The sequence below is a fragment of the Meles meles genome, chromosome 1 (assembly GCF_922984935.1).
Source record: "Meles meles chromosome 1, mMelMel3.1 paternal haplotype, whole genome shotgun sequence".
Lineage (NCBI taxonomy): Eukaryota > Metazoa > Chordata > Mammalia > Carnivora > Mustelidae > Meles > Meles meles.
The window spans coordinates 182,936,185-182,954,247 of NC_060066.1; the positions used below are offsets into that span (position 1 = coordinate 182,936,185).

General features: G+C 56.8%; 1 protein-coding gene across 5 annotated transcripts in view; it reads right to left on the reverse strand.

Moving 5' to 3' along the window:
• Nucleotides 1-18,063, reverse strand: part of PTPRF (protein tyrosine phosphatase receptor type F) — an 87,107-nt gene that overhangs the window by 51,907 nt on the left and 17,137 nt on the right. For all 5 annotated transcript variants that reach the window (XM_046010956.1, XM_046010943.1, XM_046010949.1 and 2 more), the window contains 2 exons: nucleotides 12,093-12,238; nucleotides 11,784-11,925 (listed from right to left, as the gene is read on the reverse strand). In XM_046010956.1, coding sequence (XP_045866912.1) covers nucleotides 11,784-11,925; nucleotides 12,093-12,238 — 288 coding nt within the window. The remainder of the gene's footprint in view (nucleotides 1-11,783; nucleotides 11,926-12,092; nucleotides 12,239-18,063) is intronic.

Below are 18,063 nucleotides of genomic sequence, written 5' to 3' on the forward strand. Positions count from 1 at the left end.
CCCAGGGGGACTGACTGGGGAGACAGACAGGAGAGGAAGCTGGAGGAACCCCAGTAGGCAGGGGCAAAACATCCCTCTATCTGCTGCCAGATCCTGGGCGGGTGGGACGGGGGGCTCTGCCAAGGCTCTAGCTGCCAGTGGCATCCCAAAGGGACTGTGGCCGCATGAAGTGATGGGGTCTTGCGCTGGAGAGCAGTAGGACTCGGAGCACAGCCTTGCCTCCCCAGCCTCTCCCAGTAGCGGGCGCTATGCTTACTTCCCCACCTGCAGCCCTATAAACTCCAGGTGTGAACCCAGCATCTCCATGGCTGTAAATATGATCCCACAGTGTCCTGACTTCCAGCTCTGATTTTTAAAAGGAAAATGTGGCAAGGAAGCAGGACTCGGGGTACACCAAGCAGGAGGCGGCTGCCCTTGGGCCTGCTGAGGTTTGCTTTAACAGGAAGGCCCAGGCAGGGCCTGAGGCCCAGGGCCCCCGTCCACTCTTTGCCCTCCTCAGCAGCTGGGGGACACTCAGGATAGTCAGAGCCACCCTAGCACACCAGGGTGACAGTCCTCAATCCTACCTGCACAGCCCTGTTGAGCAAATGGGGGCACAGGGGTGACAGAGTCTGCCAGAGTCCGGGCCCAGGAGTCAGCCAGCCCCCATCCCCACTGGCAAGGGAGATCAAGGAGAAGGGAAGAAGTACAAACACCTGCGGCCCCCGTGTCCTGGAATCTACTCTGAATTCCTAACACGGGGAAGGTCTTGGGGATTTACGCCAAATTAAGGACAATTAATTTTCCTCCCTCAATTATCGCGCCCTCAATGGCTCCGTCCTTGGCTCAGATCATGCCTCAGGCACTGCCGCCAGAGCCTAAAATCGGCATGTGTGAAGAGCTGTCCATAAAACAGCGGGACCCAAAAGCCAGTCCCTTGTGCCAACTCGGCTTCTAGGCAGAGCTCGGAAGGCTGCCGTCCTGCACCTCCAGCAGGGTAAGCGTGTCTCACAGGAGGACACCGGCCCCTCAGGAGTGACCCGTTGCTGTCTCCTCCTTCTCTGCTCCCCGGGAGGCCTCCAGCACATTCAAACGCAGCCAAGGTCAGCAGCTGCTTACTGATGCCCATCGTGTGTCTGGCCAAGTTGGGCACTGGGCACACTAGTGGAAACTGACCCATCCACGAGTCTGCACATTTATCCCCTGCACACCCTGCCGGACCCACAGAGACCAGGTCCACTACAGTCTTAACCACGGGAGGCCACGGACCTGGGGAAATCCCTCAGGATTTCCCTTCTGACATCACATGATAACTGCAAACCCATCAGCAATCAGGAAAACTGAGGCCCACATAGGAGGCATAGAAGGTTACTGTTAGGGAGCATTTACTATGTTCCGAGGTTAAAATGCTTTAAAAAATGATTTACTCTTACCAAAACCCTAGGCGGTAGAAGAGTGACCCGGGGCTTAGAGACCTGGCCAAGGTCACCCAGCTAGATGAGAATGGGGGCTGGAATGATCCTGAGGGGTGGGCCCTACGCCTGGCAGGGCTGGGCCTTGGGCTCCTGGGAAGGGTGCCCCTGGGGAATGGTACCACCATCCTGCCATACCTCGCCCTCCTCCAGCTTCAGGGCTCAGCTGCTCCACGGAAAGCCCCTGCACACAAGCGGCAAGACAAACCCGATTGTACCCCACACGTGGCCACCTGCGGGCATGCACCCACATCCCCATACCCCAGTGTATGCTTATTGAGTCCCCTCAAAATCTGTCCTGCAGGCTGCGGAGGGGAGGGAGGAGGGGCCCCTCCCCCTCCAGGCCACCCGGTAACCATGGCAACGGCAGAGAGGCGGGCTCGCAGAGGAAGGCTGTGCTCGTTCCTGTGTCCTAGCTAGCGCGCATCCGTGATTGGTCCAAGCAGCTGCCGCCCCTCTGGCCCCCACCTGGGCAGAGCGGGTCCCCTCCCCTCCCAGGACCTTGCTTCCCCATTCCAACTCCCCAACTCTTTGCTCCCCTCCCCCTTGGGCTTCCTAGCTGGGGCTCCCCACACCTGCCTCAAAGCCTCAGCCAGGCAATCCCGGAGTCTGCGCCTGCAGGGCGGAGGCCCCTCCATTCTATGACAAGGGGGTCCTTGGGAGGGAAAGAGAAGCCTGTGAGGCCTGTAAGGGACTATAGAGGTATCGGGCAGCGTGAGTCTCTATAGCTGTCTGTGGATTCTGCCAGCATGCACAGTAGGGTGCATACACGTTCCCAGGGGTCTGCCCCCACGGATCTCTGTGCACCGTGCTGGGTGCACACGTGTACTTTAACGGCTCCTGCAGCAAACTGCACTGGACTTTAGATACTGCAACAGGAGATCTAAATTCCTCCCCTGCCGGCCCCACTGGGCAGAGGAACATGACAGGGTGTGTGTGTGTGTGCGCGGGCGGAGGGTGTTGCCAGACGAAGGCTCAGAGAGGGGAAGAAACTTGGCTGAGGCCCCACAGCAGTGGTGAAGCTGCTTCACCTCCATGACTCACTTGCTATCTTGGTAGCTTCCTGGAGGAGGAGAGAGATGCAAGGGTACATGGGACGCAGGGAGAGCTCTGGAGAGGGGAGGTGGGACTGCCGGAGTGAAGGCTATGGGAGACTGGGGGGCCAGTGGGAAGGCAAGTCTGCTTGGAGCTAAGGCAAATGTTGGGGTCCTGGCAGATGAGGCTAGGGTAGGGGCAGATAGGGGATGAGCTGAGGCTGGCTGCAATGGCTGTGGGGAGGGAGGCTGGTGAGGCCCCGTACAAAGCACACACAGGTTTCTTTGTCCGGCTCAGCCTGGGATGCCTGGGGCTGAGTCTGGGCCAGAGGGAGGGGGCTGCACCCGGGAAGCGGACAGATGGAGACGCCCTGCAGGGTCCTGGGGCGGGCAGCACCGTCTGTCGGCACGACCTTCTCACCCGTGTTTACCCAGCTTCGTGGCGTCTCCGTGCATGCGCAGGCACACACCGGCACACACATGCGCAGGCTCCCTGGGGCAACACCATCTGGACGCCTGACCTCCTCCCCTGTGCCTGAGTGTTGGGCCTGGCCTCACCCTGTCTCTGAACACAGACACCTAGAAACATGCACGGCCAGGCAGCCACAGAGGTACACGGGAGAGAGAGACAGGTGCAGAAATAGAAATGTCCATGCGTGTGTGGAGGGGCACCTGCAGTGAGGGCACCTGTGGAGACAGACTGCTGCAAGCAGATCCAGAGGCCGAGCGCATGGGCACTGCACACACACCGGGAGACCTGCAGTCAGAGCTGCACAGATGCCAGGGCATGGGTACCCAGGGACACGGGAGACACAGAGATGCGTAGAGATGTGTGAAGGGAGCGCATGGGCAGTGCGGCTGCGGTTTCCCCACCCCCGGGGCGCTCTAAGGAAACCAAGGCCACCTGGAGTCTCGTCCCTGAGGCAGCTCCATCCTCAGCAGGGTTGGGGCCAGGACACCAGGTATCAACCAGGAGGCCCTCCCCAGCCCTGGAGGCTCCTGCTCTCCCAGAGAGCACCCCCACCCTGCTTCCAGGCAGTAAGGGGGGGCCCAGGGAGCCTTGGGCCCATCTTCTTTCTCAGCTTTCAGTCTCGATTTTCAGCTTTTTCTAAGAGAAAACTCCCACCTCTTCCAGCACTCAGATTTCATCAAACTTGGCATCTTAAAAGCCTGTTTTGTTTTTGAATCTGAGCTGTTTGGGGCCTGTCGGCAGGCAGCAAGAGCCCGAGAGTGGCGGTGAGAGCGGAGAGCAGCCATGGCCTCCCACTCCCCCAGGGCTTCCCTGGCACCCCACACTGCCCTCCTCAACCTGCTTGGGGAGGCCTCCCTACCACACCACCCCAAGTGAACCCTGGTGCTCTCCCCAGCCGTACACCCTACCTACCCTCTGGCTTGCGGGCCCGGACCCATGCTGGACTTTCCTCCTGGGGTTCCCCCACCCTGGCCCTACACCAGGAAGATTCTTTTTATCCATTGATACCCCTAGTTTCAGGCCCAGTCCCTCCAGACCTCCGATGGCCTCCCACTCACTCCTCAGACCCCTGTCACCCAGCTGCCACCTCTATGGCTTCTGGCCAGTTCATCAAAGTCAACCGTGACCCCACAGGGCTAAGTCCAAAGGACACTTCTGAGTGCCCATGTCGCCTGACCTCTTGACAGCACCCCGCCCCACTGACCACTCCCTCCTCCCTCACATACCTCTCTTCTCTCCACTTCCACAGCCTCCCTCTGGGTTTCCCTCCTCCCTTTCAGGCCTCTCCTTACCAGATTCCTATGGAAACCCCCCACCCTCCAACATGAAGTACTAGCCAGCTGGGGTTCCATCCGGGCCCTCTTCCTCCTTTCTTGGCTCTGGCTCCCTGAGATGTGCCATTTCTCAGCCTTCAAAACTCCATTTCCAGATGTCCCTTGGAGCGCCAGGCGAATCTGAACAAGGCCTCCTGGATACCTCCCCCTGGATGCCCGCACACGCGTGCTCTAACAGATTTCTAGCTGGCCTCTTCAATCTGCCCCTTCAGACCGGGTCCTGAGCCTCAGAAAATGGTACTGCCATCTACCTGGCCCCAGAGCCATAACCCAGAGTCTCCGACCTCCCCAGCTCCCCTGCAGCCAGGCAGCTCACCACTCTCTCTCCACCGCTGGCCACCCATTCTCCCTTCCTCCCCTGCCTGCTGCCTGGGTTTGGGCCATTGCGACCTACTGCCTGGGCTGCAGGGCTGCCTCAGACCTTCACTGGTCTCCTGCTGCCCCACTATGCACCCTCAGGGCCCTTTCTGAAGCATATATTTGACCGTGTCGTTCCTCTGATTAAAATCCTCTCTCCCCTGGCAACCAGAGGGAGCACCTTACCAAGGACAGAGAATGTGCACAGACAGGGGCATTGAGAGCCTCCGACTTGGTGAGCTGTTCCCAGAGCTGCTGGCTCCACTCTGTGGTCATGAGGCTGGGGGAGAAGGGAGTCAGCGAGCGGGCCAAACTCACAGCAGGGCCTGGTCAGTACCTGTGACTGCAGGGGCGGCGGGAGCAGGCTGGGCACAGGGGAGGTACCTACCGTCCGGTTAATAGAAGACACAAGCATACTGCCTAAACCACAGGAGGGCCATTCAGAAGGAAGTCCAGCTGGGCCCTTGGAGAAGGATCAAAACTAGAGAAAATGCGGGATTTTACATACCAAGAAACCCAGAATCTGAACTTGAAGGCCCTCCTAGCACTGCCCACCTACCTCTCCCAGCCCCATGCCTAGGGCCCAGAACTCTCCAGGAAATGGTTGCAGAGCCTCATGTCTGTGTGGTCCCCAGGGCTATAGTGGTCATGACAGGGGGTGGGGGGAGGTGGAAGGATAGATCACAGAGACCATAGTCGCTGGACCAAAAGCACGTAGGTCATGCCTCAGCTGTGAGAGGAGGGGTAGGAGCTGGCCTGGATTGTAGGCCCTCTGTGACTGCAAATCAGGGAGGTGACAGGTCCAGATTCTGCAAAACCAGCCTGTTACCCAGACACATACATAGGCAACACGGAGAGGGCACAGCCTGCAATTTGGGAAGTCATCCTCTGCCTGTAGCAGTCCTTTTTCCAACCGCCCCAACCCCAGTCAGATCTGGGCCCGGGGCAGAGAGAAAGGGAGAGTAAGGAGTGCCAGCCAACTCCCTGGGAAAACTCCCACCCAGCCTGAAAGCAAGTTCCCTTACCAACTCTGCTCCAGGTCCAGCCCAGCCCAGGATCTCAGGACAGGGTCACAGGCTGCTCATCAGCCCTCCTGTCCCTGGGGCTATTTCCAAAGGGACTGAGTATGGGGGTGAGGAGTCGGGGGGGTTCTCGAGAGGTCCTTTATCACCCCACATGTCCCAAAGCCAGCCAGGGTCAGAGCCACTGCAGAACTCACGGGTCCAGACCCAGCACTGACTGCCCCGCTGCCCCAGTCTCTGTCCCACACACCTATCAGTTGGCACCCCCCAGAGCCTGCCACAAAGGAGGAAGAGCAGACACACTCCAGGTGGGCAGCTGGATTCCTGAGCCCATTTGGCATCCGAGGACGGTATGGTCCTACTCCATCAGCAGGCATTGAGGCCAGGTGGAAACTGGGGAAAGGGAGCCTAGCCTTGGTAGGAGGGGAGGAAAAGGAGGGCTCCCAAAATCTGAGCAGGATCCCTCTCTGGTGCACCCTCCCTCCTGGCCCGGCTGCAGAGGACTTGCTGGGGAGCCACTGTACTGGAGAACAGGTCAGCCTGACCGCTCTGTCCCACATTCGTCTGGCCGGCTGTCCCGCTGACCTACAGCTTTGAGCAGGGAACCCATGGGTCCCCGAGACAATGAGGCTAGACAGTCTCTCTGACCATCCCCCCCCCAGGGTCAGACTGACCCCCACACATTCAGCTCCGGCTGCTTGCCACGCACACCATACCACGCCCCACAAACACCCCGATGTGCGCACACCCACAGACACTACCTGGTGTACACTGCCTGCTGGATATACCACACCTCCCCGTGGGGCTGGATGGGAGTGCGTGCGTGCACACGCACACACCTGCCGCACACCCCCTGCTGTATGTGCAGCACATGCCACACATCCCACACACTGCCGTACCCAGGGCACACGGGGCACCCGCAGCACACCACGAGATGTGGGTCAGCTGCTGTGTCCCTGAGCACAAAGCGAGTGCTGCCACCAGTGGCACGTGGAGCCCTCAGAGCCAGGTCCCCCCAGGACAGAGTCAGAAACAGTTCCCTCCTGCTCCTGGGCTCCCCCCTCAGCCCTCCACCTCACCCCCTCCCCTTCCACAGCCTCCCAGAACCTACCCAAGTCACCGGGGTCCTGCCCACATCTCTGCTGTCTGGCCTCCTCTGGGGCTTTGCTGACCACTGTCCTGCCTGGCCAGGAGCCCACTGGCTCAGGCAGATCATACTGTCCAGAAGGAGCTCTGAGCCCCTCACTGCCCCACCCCCCCACCTCCTGGAGGAAAGGCCAAGAATTAAAGCCTGCTTCCCCTCCCCCTCCCTCGAGAGGGAAAATGTCAGATTCTCTGTCTCAGTGGCGGCAGCGGGCGGGTTGGAGGGGGAGTGATTCAGCCGCTGCCTCAAGAGTGCGGAGTGAGAAGAGCTTTTCCTGCCATTACCGGGCGAGGGAGAGGCTGGCGCACTAATGGCTTCAATTACCACTCAGACAGGAACACTGGGCGGCAGGCCCCGCGCGTCACAGCCCGGACGGGCTCGCCCCCGGCCCATTGGTGTCGGGCACCACCGAGGCAGCCCACAGAGTACCGCGGGGCCACCCTGGGCCACACATGGACATGCGGGGAGTGCCAGTCTTGTCAGTGGAGCCCTGGGGGCAAAGGCTGGGATGAAGGACCAGGGAGTGGAGGGCCTCGAGCAGCAGGGGGTGTTCCTGGGAGGCTCACCGGAGCCCTGTATCAGGAGGCTGGGCCTGGTGGGGAACCACACAGGACAGGGGGCACAGGACCAGAACCGTCGGCATGGGCTCCCTCTTGGGGGCGTGCTGACTCCTCAGGCCCTGAGCCAGGTTGCCGCAGGCGGCCCTCAGCCACTCCCCTGATCAGCCCAGTGCGTAGTAAGCATGTATGCACGTGCATGTGCTTTTGGGCGTACGTGCAGTGTGTGACACCCTAAGGGACTCACTCCTATTCCCAGCCCTCGGACCGGCCTCCTCCTCTCCCCAGGCCTCCTTAGAACCTGTAGAGGCCTCCCAAGAGTGGCCCTGGCTCTCCTCTGGCTCCAGCCCAAAGCCCCAGTCAGACCATCTTTCAATCCTGTTCCGCACACACCTTTCCCGGGGGCCTGGGAGGAGCGGGGGGGGGGATGGTCGCAGTCTGGGCTGCTTCCTCTGGGCCCCACCTCCTGGCACCTTTGAGGCCTCCCACTCCACCGCTTGCTGCCAAGCCAGGAGCCTGGTCAAGGTTACACAGACCAACCTGGTAAGTCAGCGTTTCGTCTTCCGGGTGCTGCGTTTCAGGAGGAGGAAGTGGAGGAGAGGGTGGGGGCTCGCTGAGGCCCACAGTCCCACCCCCACAGGGACGGGGCACTAGCAGAGCAGAGATCTGCCCCACTGACCCCAACCTCATCAGACACCCCCACAGCCCAGACATCCCCCAGGCCCCTGCTAGAGGAACCTTCATTCAAGAATGCCCCCCAGGGTGGAGCGGTCCCCCCCCCCAAGTCTGAATCCTCCTCACCTTAGGGCCTGAAAGACCATCCACATCCTCCTGGATCCTTTAAAAGATAAGGCTGCCCAGGGCAGTGTGGGGGTGGGGGGAAGGGGGAGAAGTGCCCACAAAGGAACTGGGGTGTAGGGACTCCGGGGGGTGGGGGTGCTTTCCTTTCAACACGGAGGTCCTCTTTCCCCAGAGAGTCTGACCAGATGCCCTCTGGGGCAGGAACCACCTCCAAATGCCAGGGTAGGACAGATGGCTCCATGCTGGGGCAGATGCCATGGCTGGGGGCGGGGTGGAGGTGGGGGCAGGACTGAACTACTCTGTCCCCTGGTTGTGGCTACAGAAACTGAGGTCCTGGCCCAGGGCCTGTCCTCTGGGTCCCTGCTCCACAGGTAAGTGCTCCCCGTGGGAATAGACAGAGGGGCTGCACCATCTAGATGATGCCATGGAAGCCAGGTACTGGCAGCTCCCAGCCAAGCAGCCAGCCACTACCGTTCCCGCTGGAATTCCGAGAACTACTTGACGTCATATTCCATCCTCCAAACCAGCTCAGGCAAGAGGCATCAGCTCCCCGTTTACAGATAGAGCAAATGAGGCTCGGCGGCACCACTACCTGTCCAGGTCACTGGGTAAGAGAGGAAGGGGTCAGGAGCCCTGCCCTTAACCACTGTCCCTCTAAACTGGACCCCGGCCACATAAGAACAGGAGACACACAGGCGCCAGGGAGCTACTGAACAGATGCCCGCGAACACGTAAAGCCATAGCGTAAAAATGGCCAATGTGAAAAGATGTTCAACTGCTCTTGTAATCAAAGAAATGCAAATTAAATTGAGATGCCATTTTTTGCCTATTAACTTGGCAAAGATTTTTTTTTTTAATGATAATTCCCACTGCTGGTGAGGATGTGCAGAAAAGAGGCCCTCTTGTGCCCTGCTTGGTGGGAGTGTAAACTGACACAATCTTCTGGAAATACTGAAAGGCTTAAAAATTCATGTGTCCTTTGATCCAGCAATTCCACTTCCATGAATCTAGAATAAGGAAATAATCAGGAAGGTGATCACATCTTATCTGCAAGAAAGGGCATAGCACTTTATTTATAAGAGCAAGAAAATGGGAACAACGTATGTGTCTGACAATAAAGGAATGGCTAAATAAATGAAGGCACCTTGCGTGATACCTACAGCCAATAAAAATAATGATATAGAATACTTAATGGTGAGGAAAATGTTCCTGATATGTTATCTTGAAAAGCAGTCTACAAATGAGGGGCACCCAGCTGGCTCGGTCGGTGGAGCATGCACGCAACTCTTGATCTCGGGGTTGTGAGTTCGAGCCTCCTACTGGGTACAGAGATTACTTAAAAACAAAATCTTAGGGGGAAAAAAAAGCAGTCTACAGATCATTGGGCAGGACGTGATCCCATTTTTCTTATACAACGGACCCTTGAACAACACGGGTTTGAACTGCACAGGTTCATTTATATGTGGACTTTTCCTGATAAATACAGTATAGTAGTATACTAATGTATGGCCTCTCATGATTTTTTCATTTTTTTTTTTTTTTTTTAGTAATCTCTACACACAACATGGAGCTTGAACTCACAACCCCAAGGTCAAAAGTCAGATATTCTCCTGACTGAGCCAGCCAGGTGTCTCTCCCATGATTTTCTTTTTTTTTTTTCCCCCATGATTTTCGTTTTCTTTCTTTTTTTTTTAAAGGTTTTATTTATTTATTTGACAGAGAGAGAGATCACAAGTAGGCAGAGAGGCAGGCAGAGAGGAGGAAGCAGGCTCCCCGCCAAGCAGAGAGCCCAATGCGGGGCTCAATCCCAGGACCCCGGGATCATGACCCGAGCCGAAGGCAGAGGCTTAACCCACTGAGCCACCCCGGTGCCCCTTTCCATGATTTTCTTAGTAAGATCTTCTTTTCTCTAGCTTACTTTAACATAAGAATACAGTGTATAATACATACATGAGAGATGTCTTAATCGAAGATTTTATATTATTTGAGCACGGGGAGAGGAAGCATGAGCAACGGCAGAGGCAAAGGGAGAAGCAGACTCCCTGCTGAGTAGGTAGGCCAACATGGGGCTCCTCCCCAGGAACGGGAGATCATGATCTGAGCCAAAGGCAGATGCTTAAATGACGGAGCCATCCAGGCAATCCTGACTGACTTCATGTTATTGGTAAGGCTTCCAGTAGATAGCAGGCTATTGGTAGTTAAGTTTTGGGAGAGTCAAAAGTCATATGCAGATTCTCCAGAGCTTGGCAGTGAGGGGTGTGCGGGGGGGGGGGGGGGGGGGGGGAGTTCAGCACACCTAACCCCCATGCTGTTCAAGGGTCTACATACACAATGCCTGCCCAGAAAATGGACCCTAAGGAAATAACCAAGTGTCACTGGTAGAGGCAGGATAACAGGTGATTTTTACTTTTTCCTATGTGCTATTTTATACTTCTCAAATCTTCAACAATGAACAGGTATTGTTACTACAATTTATTTTTATTTTTATTATTATTATTTTTTAATATTTTATTTACTTGACAGAGAGAAATCACAAGTAGGCAGAGAGGCAGGCAGAGAGAGAGGAGGAAGCAGGCTCCCCGTGGAGCAGAGAGCCCGATATGGGGCTCGATCCCGGGACCCTGGGATCATGACCTGAGCTGAAGGCAGAGGCTTTAACCTACTGAGCCACCCAGGAGCCCCCAATTTTTTTTTTTTTTTAAAGACAACAATCAAAGCTATGTTTTGAAAATACACACAGACATACTCAGGCTGATGACTCCATTGTGGCTGGGGGCTGAGTGTGTCACTCCCCATCCCACTGTTTCCTGTGCCCCCAGGAAAGTGTTCATTTCTCAACCCTGGCCTGTGTGATCTGCCCTCCAGCCTCTCCAGATCGCCCCTCCTTCTCTCTGTGCCTTCAAACTCCATCTACTCCCCGCAAGCCGAACTGAACAACTGAGTTCCCTGAAAGCTCCCTTCTCTCTGGCTTCTGGGCCTTGGCACGTGCTGCAAAGGCCCCAATCCCGACTCCCATTTACCCCCCGGGCTCAGCTCAGACAACAGTTTCCTCTCCTCTGTGCTCCCGTAGCTGCCCCCCATAAAACTTACTGGAGACTATCACAAGGGCAGGGCCCAGGTCAGGTGGCCCTCTGGACTTCACAGCAGCATTAGGGAGTATTTGTGAATGAAGGCAGGAGCCAGGTGAGAAGACACTAAAATCCACAGAGTCCTAGTCCCCAGCCTGGGGCCCTTGTTCCTAAGGTCTACAGGGAACACACCTCTCTGAAGCCCCCTGCCAGGCTCCACAGAAAAATGACATCCACGGCCACGAGCCACGTAACTCAAATGACAGACAACTGCAGCCCCACACTTCAAGTCAGACCTCAGACCCTACTGGAGCAATGGCACGGCTCCGTAGGAGGATACAGAGATACCAGGCGCACGCTAGACAATTCTGCCGCAGCCGACGACCATCCCCGTCCACATCTGACCTTTGCCGACGCCAAGATGGCCAGCTCTCCTTTCTGCCAAACACACGCCAGCTCATGGCAGGGTGAGGGCTGGCTGACCCGCTCCTCCCACACACCACTCTACCCACCCACCATGCCACGTGGCTCCCCAGCACGTACCTTCGAGAACTGAGAGTTTGGCACTAGTGTTGATCTCTCCCAGACTGTTGGTGGCTGTGCACTCGTAGATGGCTTCGTCCCGTTGCACCCGCAATGGCTGGATCCGCAGCACAGACCCTGCCCCATCATCAAACTCGATGACCTGCCAGAGGACAGACACAGGGTCACAGCCTGCTCCAGCTCAGACATCCTCCCACCTCCAAAAGGCCCCCGAGCAGAGAGATGGAGGAGAGGGAATGTAGGGCCAGGCCCTGGAAGAGAACAGGCAGATCATGAGCCCCGCCTGCCCCTTCCCACCCAAGGCTATACCTCAAAACGCTGGGAGCTGACTTTCTTTCCCTTCTTCATCCATGTGATGCGTGGCTTGGGCTCCCCTGTGGCTTGGCACACGAAGGAGGCCACTCCTCCTGACAGCCCAGTCTGGTCCTCAGGGACCTTAATGAAGACAGGTTTGCCTGGAGAAATGGAGACACCAAGTCACCACGGTACAGTCCTACAGAGACGGCCAACACTCCACAGTCATGGGGGGGAAGTGGTGGCAAGGAGATCTATAAAGAAAATATTAAGGGCAGCCAGGTGGCTCAGTCGGTCAAGTGTCTGACTCTTGGTTTCGGCTCAGGTCATGATCTCAGGGTTGTGAAATCGAGCCCCTCATTGAGCTCTGCACTCAGCAAGGAGTCTGAGATATTCTCTCTCTCTCTCTCTCTCCCCCTTCCCCCTCTTGCTCTCTTTCTAAAATAAATAAGTAAATCTTTAAAAAAGAAGAGAGAGAGAAAGAAGGAGAGAGAAAGAAAATACTCATAGCGACACCTGACCCTTATAAAGTGTTTACTACGTGCCAGGCACTATTCAAAGAGCTGTAGCGTATGAAGTGGGGGCTATAATTACATCTGCTTATAAAGGAGAAAATCCAGGCAGAGAGAGGTTAAGGGATTTATCCAACATGACACTGCTGGTTTGTGGCAGAGCTGAGATTTGAACCCAGGAGTTCTGAGTCTAGAGTCCAGGCTTTAATGGCTACACTCTGTCTTCCATCCCCCCATCAATTCCAAGCTCCAGGACAAAGGCATGCAGAGAGCTGCCTGGAAGAGCCCCAGCGTCTCTCTCAGACTTGTCCCTCCCCCACTGCTCTCCTTCTGGGTGACGGTACCTCCATCTACCCCACAGCTCAAGCCAGAAACCGTGACTCCTCCTCTCTCTCGGCCCCCACATACCAGCAGTCCCGAAAGGCCTAGACATTCCACCTCTTAAGTGTCTCTGGACGTCTTCCCAGGTGAATGCTTTCCTGTAAATCTGCACCCACACCCGCCCCCACTGGCTTGGCTATTGCCTTCTGATACAGCTGGCCTGTACATCTCCCCCAAGGTGGCCACCGGGAGGCGGGGGAGGGGAAGGAGGCAGGGCCCCAGACACTGTACCGCCCTGCCCACATCACCTCTGTATGCCCACCAGGTCTGAATGGGCACACCTGTCCCTGTGAGCCCCACTCCCAGGGTCACAAGACCAGAGAAACCTGCTTTCATTAAGACATAGGAATGCCTCGTTAATCCTGACAGAGGATCCATTTCCTATTAATCAGGCCAATGAACAGCTCGAGGAAGGCTAATACCGTGAGAAATGACCTTTCAGACCACCTGCTCAGTGCCGATGAGCCCCGGCCCGACCTGACCCCATCCCTGGCACAGAAATAGGTGTGTGTGCCATGATGACACTCTCTCCCTAAGCACCCATTCTGCACCAAGAACTTCATCTCATTTAGTCCTTCGCTATTGTTATTTCCAGTTTACGGGCTCAGAGAAGTCAAGTCACTTGCCCACAGTCACCCAGCCAGTGAGGGGCATATCTGAGACTTGACTTCAAGCCTGTAAGACTCCAAGACACCTAGGGCAGAAGAGAGGGGCTTTGTGGCAGGGTGTGTGGCATGCTGTGGGGAGCGGACCAAAGAAGGTGGAGGAGTGAGTGCGAAGTGAGGAAGGGGAGCGAAGAGTGCAGGGACCGTGTACAGGACATTGGCTACAACAGGAAGGTACAGAAAAGACGGTGCCTAGAGGGGATGAGGGGCCAACGGAGGTTTACATCTTGGTTTCTTTTTTGGTTTCCTAAGACATGAGGGACAACCTTTACGTGCCGATGGGAAGGAGGCAGCAGAGAGGGAGAGGGTGCCGACCCAGGGTCCAGCAGAAAGAGCCGGTCGCAGTCCCTGAGGAGTGGGGGGGTTGGGGGACCACCGGGTCAACAGTTACAGCTGCAGGTACAGAGAGCAGGAAGGGAGCCATCTTACTGAGCACCCCAGGGCCCAGGGAGGGTTTTATGTAATTTTTAAGCAAGTCACTCTTCATCTCTGAGCCTCCATTTTCTCATCTGCAAAATGGTGCTAGTGACCCAAGGGTCTGTGCACTCTCATTCATATCATTAGTCTAGAAACAACAACGTGGGTTGTCTCAGCATCTTTGACTGAGAGATGGAGAGCCAGTGGCTCAGAAGGCTAAGTAACGGACAAGTCACAGTGACGTGGGGTGGTGCTAGGGTGTGACTGCTTTTCCAAATCCTAAGCTCATCTTCTAGCATTAGCACCCAAGGCTCCATGGAGGACGGAAACTCAGCCCCACCTGACTGCCCTTGGAACAGAGGGCAGGAGGCAGCTGGGCCAGAAAAGCCAGGGGCAGCCTTGGTGGGAGCCAGAGTGGCCTGCGGATAACAGAGGTTCTAGAAACTTCAGTTTGCTTCACACTTCCTCTGCACTCTGAAGGAGGCTCCAGACTCTCCCATTCTATGGTGTTCTGCAGAACCTGTCCCTGTTTACTGGTCCTTTCAGATGGGTCCTCTCACATAGGACTCTGCCCACTCAGGCTCCATGGGCGTGCACCACCCCCACGCCCTGTGCAACCCTCCCCTGCAACCCTCCCCCACACTTGAGGACCTACACACCAGCAGCTTCGTGGATCTCATCCTGCAATGCCATCCCCTTAGTCCAGATACCACCTTCCCTTGACCGGACACTCCACCAGCCCAACAAGCTGTATCCCTGTCCTAGTCTAGCCCCCTCCAGTCTAGTCTCCATTCAGCAGTCAGAGTGAACTGCCTCACTCCTGATTAAAACCCTGGGAGGGTCTCCCACTGCTATCAAAACAAAATTTCAGGGCACCTGGGAGGCTCAGTGGGTTAAGCCTCTGCCTTCGGCTCGGGTCATGATCCCAGGTTCTGGGATCGAGCCCCGCATCAGGCTCTCTGCTCAGCAGGGAGCCTGCTTCCTCCTCTTTCTCTCTCTCTGCCTGCTTCTTTGTGATCTGTGATCTCTGTCTGTCAAATAAATAAATAAAATCTTTAAAAACAAAAAACAAAACAAAACAAAAAAAAAACAAAAAACCCCCAAAATTTCAAGTCTTTTCATGGTGGACAGAGCCCTGCCAGGTCTGACCCCAGCCACTGTCCATCATGTCCCCGCCCCCCCAGCCCTGGCTTCCCATTCCCTGGATAAACAATGTTCCCTGGGGCTTCAGGGCCTTTGCATAAGCTGTTCCTGCTGTTACAAACCTCTTAGACATCCTCCTTGCCTTCCGGTTCCCAACTTAAGCATCATTTCCTCAGAAAACCTTCCTTGGTCTCCCTGTCATTGTCTCCTGCTCCATTAGCTCAGTTCCTGGTTTGAAGCTCTCTGGTCACTCCCTCTGCCTCCGTCAGAGCACTGCTCTAGCTTATTACATAGTACGTGTGTGAGGTTATTACTTTTCCTATGTTTGGGGCTAGTATGTGGCTCACAGCTGCTTCCCCACCTAGAACAATACCCAAGGGCAGAACGGACACCATGCCTGCTTTGCTTCCTGCCTTGTCCCAGGTGCCTGACCCAGCTCCTGGCACACAAGGGTGTGGAACAAATGAAGGAGTGACCCGACAAGGGAATGCTCAAGGAGGACGAAGACTGCAGTCCCTTCCACACCAGGGGGATGCCCATTCTACCAGGGAAAGCAGCGCAGGGTAGAAACCAAACCCTCTTCAGCTCTTGCCTGGACGTGCAGAAACCAGAGGCTGGAACCTGCTGAACCAGAATGGCCGGGAGAGAGCGCCTGGGGGCGGGGCCTCCCAGGCGGGGCCTCCCTGCCAAACAAAGAGCCAGAAGCTGGGGAGGAGAGCCAGGTCCCCGTCACAAGAGAGGAGAGAGCAGGGAGAAGGGAAAAGGCCTGAGCACTGTATGAAGGCTGGACGGGGCCCAAGGCCTGGGGCCACTGAGGAGGCAGAACCCCCTTGGAGGCTGGAGAGGAGCCAGAGCCCCGCCCAGCCCACCCACAGGCCAGACTGGCAGCCCCTCCCAAGCCTGGTGCCCAGGGGGCAGACCCTTCCCCTCCCTCCAGTCTCAGTTTCCCAAACCCACCCCTACTCCCACCCAGGGTCTCCTCACCCGCCCTGCAGCCAAAACCCAGCTTGTCCTTGTCCCAAAGCCCTGCTGAGCCCTTGCCCCTTTGGTTCACCAGGCCAACTTCTGGGGAGCACACATCTGACCAGGTCTCTCCCCAGCTACAATCTGTGCTGACTGTGGTCTCCCTGCTGCCGTCCCCACACGCGTAGCTGCTAACCTCTCCAGGCTCACCTTTCTTGACTCTTTCCCAACCGAACACCTACCATGAGCCAAGTACTGTGCCTGGCACACAGCTCAGCCCTGGGGGACTTGCCCGGACAGGCCAGGCCAATGGGCATCTCCTTGCCTTTGTGTGCCCTGCCCCTCTCCTGTACCCCACCCCCTGTGGGAGCCTGCCCTGTGTCCAGCGGGGTTCCCATTCCAGCACTGAGCACAGTTACATTGACTGATGACTGCCACTGGCATGCCATCAACGTCAGGCTACCTGACCATTCGGCCTCCTGCTGACTCCCAGCTGGTGTTCAGAGAGGGTCTGAAGAACTTCTGACTTTCTGTACCCCTCCTGACCCCTTCCTCACTGCATGGAGGTTGGGCGGCCACACAGCTCTTTGGGCAGCAGCTCCCAGAGTATGCCTGGGGACACTCTCTGTGCAAGCAGGCCATTGAGCCCATGCACAGCGGGAATGAGTGGCCTCATAAACGAAACCAGCAGGCTAGCTTGGGGAAAGGGTGGGCATGCCTCTGGTTGAGGGGTGCTCAGTCACCCAAAGTGGGCCCCCTTGGAGGCTCCTCCACCGGGAGACGGACTGCTATCTCGTGCCTCCCCTGTGGAGTACATATACACACGTGCACATGGGTGTACACGGAAGCAGAGAGCAGACACACAACCACAAGGGAGTGAGGGACAGCGAGGCAGGGGAGGGAGCTCCTGGAGGTGGAGTTACCAGGCCCTGAACCATCTAATGAGCTGGGGACTCATTAACTCTGGCTCCTATGACTGCTCCTGGCGCTCTCCAGAGGGGATCCTGCTCAGAGACAGCCCTGGGTTCCCAGGGGACACACAGGGAGCCCTGGGTCATGGCCTTGGATCGAGAGACCACACACCAGGTACCAGGTGCCTTGAACATGGGACCTCAGTTAACCTTTCCAGGTAGGAATGATTACTCTCATTGTGCAACAGGGAAACAGGCCTAGAGAGAGCAAGCAATCTGCGGAAGTGCCACAGAGGGCAGAGTCTAGGCAGGCCAGCAGGCCCTATCCACCTGGTGGCCCTGCCTACCACAAGGCTGGCAGGGCTGACAGGACACACACCCCCTCAGCTACATGGGTCCTTGCCCCCCACCCTACCCTCACCTCACCCACGGTGGGGCATCCTGCTCTGTGCTCTTAGGATTCCAAGTCCCTGGGCTATAACCAGGGACCCCGCTCAAAGCTGATCACCTGTGATGCATCCCTGCCTCTGTCCCACACTGTCTGGGGACAAAAGGTTTTCACCCTGTAGCTCTCTCCTGAGCTCCATGGAGAAACCCAGGGCCGTTCCTGTCCCCAACCCCAACCTCTCACCCCATTAAGCACCACCCCCCATTAGCAAACGTCCAGTCACCCTTTAGGGTTCCCTTCTTCCAGGAAGCCTCCTAGTGCCCCCACCAGGGGCTTAGGTCATGACCTCTGTGCAGTGCTGCCCCCCAACAGAGCACAGGCCGGAGTACCGTGCACTGCGGGGTCCAAAGACAGGCCCGTGCGGCCCCCTGGCACCTGACTCACACGTTAGGGCAGTAGAGAAACCTCTTCCTGCTCAGGACTGCCTCTAGCCCCATAAGCCGCTTCCCTGAGAAACCACAAAGCCCTGCGCTCGGGGAACTGCCCAAGCCCGGCGTGCCTCGGTCTCCAACGGCGCTGACTCGGCAGCAACGCCGGGGCCTCTGG